This window comes from Mauremys mutica, chromosome 12 (assembly GCF_020497125.1).
Source record: "Mauremys mutica isolate MM-2020 ecotype Southern chromosome 12, ASM2049712v1, whole genome shotgun sequence".
Lineage (NCBI taxonomy): Eukaryota > Metazoa > Chordata > Testudines > Geoemydidae > Mauremys > Mauremys mutica.
The window spans coordinates 43,206,569-43,216,253 of record NC_059083.1 but is presented as its reverse complement, the minus strand read 5'-3'; the positions used below and the strand labels follow the sequence as shown (position 1 = coordinate 43,216,253).

Here is a 9,685-nt window from a genome sequence, read left to right as displayed (position 1 = left end):
CATTGATAAGTGAAATTTTTCAAATAGGCACAGTAAGAAAAATGCTGCTTGAGAACTTACTAGAGTTTGATTTAAGGAGATTTACTTAGTATATTTTGACGTGTGATGTTGACAATTTGTGTTTTAACAGTTACACTTTTTAACTTTTTGAATCTCTGTGTCAACTGTCATAAACTAATTTATTGTCTGACTAAAATATTGTCTGAATGCCCCTACCCGTTTCCCACACTGTGAACAATAATATTGATAAAAACTGAAACTGTGACAGTTTAAATACAAAAATACAAAAAAAGTCTTACAAATAAATATTATTCTTTATCTGCCAAAATTACATATTAAATCAAATGAATTCTGCCAAGCCTAAATATCACTCCTTGGACACGCAGTTCTGTCAGCTCAGCAGGACAAGGGGAAGCTGATGTCCGTGTGAAGCCCCAGTGACTCCCCCCACACACTCCAGCAGAGGGGGCTGATTGCAGGATCAGAGCCTTGTTGGGACGTTTCTCACCAAACCCTCCAGGGCTGGAACATTACCGGTGATCTGGCTCCAGCTCAGCAAACAGCCTGAGTCAGTTCCAGGAAGAGAAACACCCAATTGCTGCTGCTGCAGGCGGGGCATATTTCTGAGCTCAGGAAAGTGAAACTAACCCTGTGACACTGTCCAGAGGGAGCTATGGCCACAGACAACCCCGTGGAAAGTCTCCAGGAGGAAGCTACATGCCCCATCTGTCTGGAGTATTTTAAGGACCTGGTGATTATAGACTGTGGGCACAATTTCTGCCGAGCCTGCATCGCCCAGTGCTGGGAGGGATCAAATGCAGACGTCTCCTGCCCTCAGTGCAGAGAAACTGTGCAACAGGGAAACCTCAGGCCCAACAGGCAGCTGGCAAATGTTGTAGAAATGGTCAAACGGCTGAGTTTACAGGCAGCAAAGGGATCAGGAGAGGAGAGGGTGTGTGGGGAACACCAGGAGACTCTGAAATTGTTCTGTGAAGAGGATCAAACTTCTGTCTGTGTGGTTTGCCATCTGTCCCGGGCTCACAGAGAGCACAGGGTGGTTCCCATAGAGGAGGCTGCCCAGGAGTACAAGGTAGGGAATTGCTGTCAGGTTTAATGGGTAATAACTTTGGATTATAATTACAGGCTGATTTCACTGAATGTTACCTGTCATGGGTGTGATGCATCATTCAGCTCTGTAAAGCCTTCCTTGTACGGGAGATGCTATCACGAAATGAATGATCTGGCAGTGCGGCGACAGAATCAGAATATCAAGTCTTGAAAGATACCTGATGTGGGAAACTTTTCTCTGAGTTTCTGAATGTTTTTCACACTCAGCTTCCACTGCTGAAATAAGGGGACTTTTTACACCACGGTTGGTGTTAACAATCAGTGAGGTTTAAATCACAGGAGCTGCAGGCCAGTCTAGGTGAGTGTGTTACCTTCAGACTGGAGAACTGCTCATTTAAATATCAACACTGTTAATTATTTTGTTCCCCGTGTGAGAGCAGAGAGGGAGAATTACAGCTCGGCACCATTTATTGCCAGTGCCACCAGCGGGTGATGTTTGGGAGATGCCACCTCTTATTTCCCCCCAGTAAAGGAGGACCAGGCCCAGAGAGCCCAGCAGAGCCCATGGACTCCCCATGAGGGGAGTCCAGCCCCAGGAGCCCCTTAGTGCCGATCAGCAACTCCATCCTGTTCTGAACATTGCACCATCTACTGTGAACAGATCATGGTGTCTCTTTTTGGTGACTCGCGTGGGAGGAGCTTATTTTGTGGGTGGAGCTTCAAAGAATCCAGCCACCTTTGCCCCTCCCTGTTCTGATCCCTGCTCATTTATGAAGCTGTTTTGCTGGATGCAAAGGCTGCTTTTCCACCTCCTGTCTCTCACTAGCCCCTGCTGGCTCCCTCCCTCCCTCACTGCTTCCCTGCAGCAGCACCGCAGGGGTGTCACCGAACAGCTCCCCAGGAGCTCGCTGCAGCAGCAGCCTGGGCCCTTGGGCAGAGGGGAGGAGACAACTCGAGGGCTCAGAGAAAGGAGAGTGAAATGGGGAAATTTCGGGGGGGGGGCTCTGGGGGGCTGCCAGGGGTGTTGCACAGAGCGGGGCTGATGGGGCAGGAGCACGTTGCTGTGCTGTGTGAATGAATCACACGCTGTCAAAGGGGAAGAGAGCCCTGGATTATTACAGCTCTGGAGCAGTTATAATTATGGGTGGCACATTCCCCCAGACCGAGTGTTCCCTGGTCCTCACTGACCTCCAGCCACATCACAGCTTCACCCCGTACAGTTAATGGGACTACGTTGGCTCAGGTGCTCGGCTGCTGCCTGGGGGAGGCCACATGGGAGCCTGGACAGACGAGAGCACGTGGGGTCTTGTTCCTGGCCTGGGTCTGGGTACAGTGCAGCGAGGTGCTGCCCCAACCTCTTCACTGGCACCGGCAGGAGGGATTGTTCAGAACCTTCCCAGCTGTTTCCCCTCTGGCCTGTGCTCAGTGATGTGAAGCTTTAGCTCAAACACCGGCTCTGAGAAGTCCTGAGGGTACATCTTCACTACCCGCCGTAGTGAACCCATGAGGGCTTTGGGGCCGGCAGAGCCGCGTCTGCTGCCTCCTTCCAGGGTATTTACTGCTCTGGTACAGTACTGTCCACCCATCGGACAGGCAGACTAATGGCTGTTTATCGCACATGATGCCCCTGCAGGTGAAACTCCAGGGAGCCCTGGCCCCTCTGAGGAAGGAGCTGGAAGAGGCCCTGGCTCTGATGTCTGCAGAGGAAGAGGAGATCACAGAGTGGCAGGTGGGTGTCCAGGTTTATTCCTCCCTGAGCCCTTCCCCCTGCAGCGTTCCCAGGAATGACGGGACCATAAAGCTCCTGGATGTGGTTACGAATGTGCTCTGGTTGTTTGCTCCATTGCACAGTCTTGGTGCTGGCCATGGACAGCACAAGCCTCCGGCACTTGGGGATGCCGGGCATGAGTGCCGGAAACTCCCCAGCACCCAGATCAGCACCCTGCCCACTGCTCCACCCCATTTGTCCTCCTCTCCCCGAGGCCCCATCCATGCGCCTCTCCTGCTCTGCCCCATGCCCGGCTCCCAGTCAGCCCTCTCCCCAGAGGCTCCTCGCTCACCGTTCACTGTTGCAGCTCGCTCCTCTCCCCTCCCCCTCCTCCAAGTCCCCCTCGCCTGCCGCTTGCTCCTTTCTGCCCCCTCCTGCCTTAAGGGTGAGTGATGGTGGGGAGGGACGGAGAGGAGCACTTCGCGGGGACCCCACACACGACGGGCTCCCTAAAGGCTGCGATCCCAGGGGCACTGGGCACATGGGCATGGGGCACTCAGCCAGGCTGGGTGAGGCCATAGCCAGCCCTGACAATGCCCTGGGAACCCAACACCCATGTGAGCCCCCGGATGGCACTGAAAGGACTATTAGCACCAGCCCTAGTCCTGAACATTGCAGCCCTGGGAGCAGGTTGTCAAAAAAGGAGCATCGCCCACATCCCTCTGTGATGGCTCCCCTGGGTGTCTGAGTGCCCAGCACTGGGCACCCAAATCCCCCCATGGATGCCCTGTGCGGCCCCCTGTAAATCTCTCCTGCACCCTCGATTTCTCCCCACTCCCCTGTGTCCATCCCCTGCCACCTGCAATAACATACTGCTGCTTTACAAAGCACCCTAGACAACCCCGCTATGGAACTGGCCATATGGACTCTGAACTAAAACAAACCCATTATGGTACGTTTCCCAAAGAAGTAAATCTCCTTACAAACCTGATACTGATCTAATCCCCTGCTTCATGGACAGAGGCCCAGTCTATGTAACTCAGCATCTGGCTCACGTTTTCTCTGTGCCTTTCCTATTCTTCTATTTCAAGGGGAAAGTGAAGAATAGGAGAGAGATGATTGCAGGTGAATTTAACAAACTGCACACACTGCTGAGAGAGGAGGAGCAGCTGCTTCTGCAGAGCCTGGAGGAGGAGGAGAGGGAGACTCTGCAGAGACTACAGGAAAATGTAACCAAACTCTCCCAGCAAAGCTCCTCTCTGCAGCAGCTGATCACAGAGATTGAAGAGAAGTGTCAGCAACCAGTTGTGGAGCTGCTAAAGGTGAGACGGCATCAAAATTCTCCACCCATCCAGAATTAGAACTCAGATCCCAGGGTCTGGATTCCAGCAGTTAGAGTAAATGTGTTCTGCAGTTTACTGACAAACAGAACATCTGGCTAAGGGCTCCATCAGTTCCAAAATATCCCAGTCCATGTTAGAGAGGAATTCTCCTCATGGAGACCCAGTGAGGCCATGGGAGATTAAACGCATGATACAAGAATGATACTGAGCTGAACCCATCCCTGCTCTGACTCCAGAACATTAGACCCAATACAGTCGATAAACATAGATACTGATGGGTTGAATCCCTAGAAGGGAGAATCCTTTAGCTAAATTCCTGTCTCACCTACATAAATGAAACAAGTGTTAATGCACAATAGTGTACGAGATTTTACCACAAAACAGTGAAGCCTGGGAGGGTTGATCTAGTTTCTAGATGAAAGTTTGATGCCCAGAGTGAAACTCACACAGTTTTATGCACATTGTATTAATACAGAACATTTATTCTCTTTTTTCCTTTCAGGATGTGAAAAGCACATTGAGCAGGTGTGTTTCCTATGTTCATTGCACTTATATGCTTGGTGGTGGTTCTGGGATGATGTGTGTACAGAGCAGCTGAGTGATGATGGGACGTTTTCTTCATAGGAGTGAGAATGTGAAACTCCAGGAACCAGAAGCTGTTTCTACTGACCTGAAAAACGTGTATAAAATTTCCCTTGACATGAGGGAAGCGCTGCAGAGATTCGTAGGTGAGTGGATTCTACTGGGACATTCAGCTGTGTTGTGCCTGGGGCTCTGGACAGAGCCTGGGACCCCAGGACACGCTTGCACCCAGCTGACAGGCTTGGAACTGTGATAGCTGGAGGCTGATGCGCTGAGTGCTGGTCAGTTTGCCTGCTACCTACAGCCACCTGCTGGTACTTGGCCAGGTGTCTGACCAGGCCCCGTCACTCTGACATCCTGACCCCTCCATGGCTGAGTTACTGGGTGTCCCTGAGACAGGTGCTGTGAGGCCTGGACTAGGCCCGTCGTACTGGGAGCTGCACAGACGGGTAACGGATGACGTGTCTGTGCCTCTCTCCTGGGACACATGAGGGCTGCATTGTGTGGCCACCGCTCAGCACTGCCTCAGCCCCCATTAGCCAAGGCTGGCCCAGCTTTCTGAGCTGCAGGAGGGGCCGGTCTGGCTGCTGTGGTCTGACCTGGGCCGTGTGTTACTGGGTAACAAGCTGAAGGTGCAGCTGCAGAGGGTCTGTGCCACTAGCAGCGTCCATGAGACAAATGGCTCTGGGCAGAGAGTTCAGGCTGGAGCCAAGTCTCCATTTTCAGCCTGATTTGTGGGGGTGAGATCAGGGGCCCAGCGGGGCATTTGTCTGCAAAGGGCAAATTAAACAGCAGCTCTGGAGTGTTTCATAGCTGATGTCCTGAGCCTGGCCTGCCTGTAACTGCGTTTCTGGGGATGTTGACAGTCTCTCCTTGCAAGTCACTGGGATTGGGGCTCCTAAGTTGCTCAGACACGTTTGCAGTGGAGCTGGGTGAAATGTTTTGGACAAATAGTTTATTTGCTGCAAAATTATATTTCTGGTCAACAGAAATTATTCGTGAATCCATGTCGGGTTTGCTGACTAGTTTCAATTAAGAGAAAAAGCTGCTGCCTCTTCCCTTGTAGCCTTTAGCCCAGTGGCTGGGCCCTCAGCTGGGAGCGCCAGGTTCAATCCCCCCGTGTGATGCCATGAGAGCTCGAACCACTGGGCTCCATGTGTCTGATGACGTCCCCCTGTGTCTAAACACTGCCATGGGCACTGGGCCAGAGCGTGGGAGTGAGAATGACTCTGCAGCCCAGTGGGTCGGGCCCCCACCTGGGAGCCCAGAGTCCAGCTCCTCCGCTCCAGTGACCCTGTAATTATGGATCCATAACCCCAGTGAGGGGAGGGGTTACGACCCCTGGCACAGCAGTGTCTCAGCCATGTCTGCCGGGGTTTCCTTGCACTGATGTAGCTCCACCGGTGCAAACCCCTAGTGCAGACGTGCTGTGCAGGTGTGAACTGGGACTGGTCCCCGGTGCAGTTTCTCCCAGATGGAGGGAGCAGTAAGTGGGGAAATGCCCCCTCCTCTCCCCACTGCCCTGGCCTCATTAGCAACAGCCCATTAGTGCGCATTTATACCCCCCGAATCTTCCACTGTAATGCCCCCCAAGTGAGCCCAATCCAGACAACTGCCCCCGTGGGGGTAGGGCTGGGCCGGGCAATGGGAGGGGCTGGCTGTGGGGTTTTCCCGGCTGGAAGGTGGGGCCCGTGGGGCCTGCCAGCATGGAGAGTCCCAGCTGCTCCCCCTGGGGCAGGGCTGCACCCACAGTGTGTGTGGGGACAGCACCAACCTGCTCTGAGCGAGAAACCAACCACACATGGCCCGAAAGCAGCAGAGATTCCCTGGGGCCTGCCTCTCCCTCTCCCCTCTCTGGCTCCTGCCCCTCCCTTACCCTTCCCCCACCCCTGTGAGGGACCCTGGACCCTGCATCTATTCTGACCCCTCACCAACATCCCTCCCTCTCTTCTCACTCCCTTTCTGCTCCCCTGGGCCCCTGACCCTCTACTGCCACTTTGCCTCCCTGGCACATGCCTCTGCCCTCCACCCATCTCTGCCCCACTGGGACAGCCCCTCCCTTCTCCCCTTGCCCTCCTGGCATCTGCCCCTCTCCCCCAAACATCCTCTGCACCCTGGAGCCCACCCATCACTTCACACCCCCACTATGTCCTGGCATCCACCTCTCCCCTTTCCCTCCTCTGTGCCATGTCTCCCACCCCACCCCTCACCCTCCTCTGCTGTCCTGACTTTCGCCCTTCTTACTCCCCTCAGCCCTCCTGACACCTGCCCCTCTCCCCACCCTCTCTGACCCTGGCACCCGCCCCTTCCCTCACTCCCCTGTGCCCATCCCTCCTCTAGCCCCACTCTGACCCCTGGCACCTGCCTCTCCCCAATCCCCTCTCCTAACACCTCCCTCTGCCCACCTGCCCTGCCTCTCACCCCTCTCTGCTCCCCGGTGCTTGTCCCTCCCCTCCTCTGCCCTCCCTGTGCCTGCCCTTCTGCTCTACCCCCTCAGCCCCTGGCACCTGCCCTTTCCCTTCCCCCCGCACTCCCCTCTGCCTGCCCCTTCCCTCCTCCTGCCCCCCAACACCTGACCCTCCCTCTTGCCCCTCTGCCACCATCACCCATGCCACCTTCTCTTTATTTGTCACCCCTGCTCCTCCCCTCCCCCTCTGACTCCGTGACACCTGCACCCCTCACCACCCCTCCAGTCCCCTGATGCCAGCTCCTCCTCTGCCCCTGGCCCCATCTGCCTCCCTGGTGCAAGTCCCTTCCCTCACGCCCCTTTGTAACGCCTGGTCTCAGCCCTTCCTCTCACGTCAGCACTGCCCCACCCCTCCCCTCACCCTCTCCTAACCTCTGGGCCCCACCCTCCTTTCATCCTCCCTCTGCCCCGCTGGTGCCCACATCTCCCTGCACACGCCTCTGCCCCCTAGGGCCTGCCCTTCTCCACACCCCTCTCTGCCCCCCTTCTGCTCACCTGCTCCTTCACCCCCCATTCTGTCCCTTTGGCACCAATGCCTGTTCATTCGCTCCCCCCCCCAAGGCTCCACCTCCCCACTCCTCATCTCACCCCCTGGCAGCTCACCCTGCCCTTGATTTCCCCTGCCCCATTGGCGCTCCCCATTCCCTCACACCCCTCTGCCCCCTGGTGCCTGCCCATTCCCTTCCTTCCCTGTGCCCCCTGGGTCCATTGCCTTCTTCTGCCCTAGTGCCCACACCTCCCCTCTCCCCCTGCAGCCCCCTGGAACCTGCCCTTCCCTTGACCCCCCTCTGCCTCATGGTGCCTGCCCCATCCCTTGGCCCCGCAGCCTCCTGGGGTCTGTCCTCTTCTGCTCCCATGGAGCCCACCCCTCCCCCCACACCTAGGGAACCTGCCCTTCATCCCCCTCTGTCCTCATGGTGCCTGCCCCTCTTCTCCTCCCTCCACCCCCTCTGCTCCTGTTTCCTCCCCCTCCCGTTTCCTCTCCCAGCATCAGCCTGTCCCCTCCCCTCCCCCGCCTCCCCTGACACCTTCCCACCCCTTCCCCGCTCCTCTTGCCCTTCCCCCTCATTGTCTCCTCACAGGCAGAGGGGCCCTGACTCCCCTCAGCTAACAACCCCCGTCCCCGCCCCAGTGATTAACCGGGACGCAGGTTAATTTCCCTTTGATCCCAGTGACCAGCCTCTGCCCCCGGCCCTGACTCTGTGACTCTCTCCCCAGTGGACGTGACTCTGGATCCAGACACGGCTCATCCCGACCTCGTCCTGTCTGAGGATCGCAAACGTGTGAGACACGGAGACAAACGCCAGGATCTGCCCAACAACCCTGAGAGATTTGATAGATATTTCGTTGTCCTGGGCGCTGAGGGGTTCACGGACGGGAGGCGTTACTGGGAGGTGGAGGTGGGAGACAAGACAGGCTGGGACCTGGGGGTTTGTAGGGAATCTGTGGAAAGGAAAGGGGAGAGCACACTCACACCTCGGAATGGATTCTGGGTCGTGGGGCTCTCTGATGAGGGATACGAGGCAGGCACCTCCCCCCTAACCCCCCTCCCCGTGAGCGTCAGGCCCAGCCGGGTGGGGATTTTCCTGGACTATGAGGCGGGCGAGGTCTCATTTTACAATGTGACTGACAGGTCCCATCTCTTCACTTTCACTGGCACCTTCTCCGGGAAGCTCCGCCCTTATTTCTGTCCCTGGAACAATGCTGGGGGTACAAACGTGGCTCCCCTGATAATCTGCCCGGTCCCAGCTGAGGCCGGAGGGAATCTCTGTCCCTGACAGTGACCCTGTGGCACAGACTGGCCCTTCCCAGCCCTGCTGCTCTTCCCACCCCCAGTGGTGAGGGCCAGTTACTGCAGCAACTGGACTTTCTGTGCTGACCGGACGCTGCCAGTTTCCATTTTCAGCTGGAGATTCCAGTTGAAAACCAGACACCTGGCAACCCCCAGCCCCCACCTTCCCCGTCCCCTGCCCCAGGGGTAGCAGGTGGTGGGGGATGGGGTCATTCACTCCTGTCAGAATTTTCTATCCCTGTGAAATCTCAGTGTAAAATATGAAAGGATAAAGATTATTCTAATTTAGAAAATATTATTGTAGCAAGGTGTAAATACAAGAATATTTTAATTTACATTTCAACAGTATTTCAAAATCAAGCATCTAAACATATTTTTAGAAATTGAATTATTTACATTTATTTTTTTATTCTTCCCTCAAATCTATAGTGAAATTTAACTTCTCTAAATAACATCATTTGTATTTCAGCTGTGGAATGCAAGAAATGCAAAATATTTATCTTAACAAAATAAAGTATTAAATTATCAGACTGGGTTGTTCAGTTACTATGTATATGTGTTATTAACATCACAACTACACACATGTGCAGCTGCTCTCTCTCTTCCCGCCCCCACCTCTCCCCCTTTATTGTCTTGACTGGTTCTCTCTGGCAGGCAGGGCACATACACCCACTTCCTGCACTTCATCTTTGAAAATTAATAGTTGAAAAAATGATAGAATTAAT

General features: G+C 54.8%; 1 protein-coding gene across 1 annotated transcript; it reads left to right on the top strand.

The window, feature by feature from the left end:
* The first annotated feature begins 524 nt into the window (after positions 1 to 524).
* LOC123345959 (E3 ubiquitin-protein ligase TRIM39-like) lies at positions 525 to 9,344 on the top strand. Its single transcript, XM_044983099.1, has 6 exons — positions 525 to 1,090; positions 2,702 to 2,797; positions 3,868 to 4,098; positions 4,622 to 4,644; positions 4,744 to 4,847; positions 8,387 to 9,344. The coding sequence occupies exons 1-6, from the start codon at positions 674 to 676 to the stop codon at positions 8,944 to 8,946; spliced, it is 1,431 nt and encodes a 476-aa protein (XP_044839034.1). The 5' UTR covers positions 525 to 673; the 3' UTR covers positions 8,947 to 9,344.
* The last annotated feature ends 341 nt before the right edge of the window (positions 9,345 to 9,685 follow it).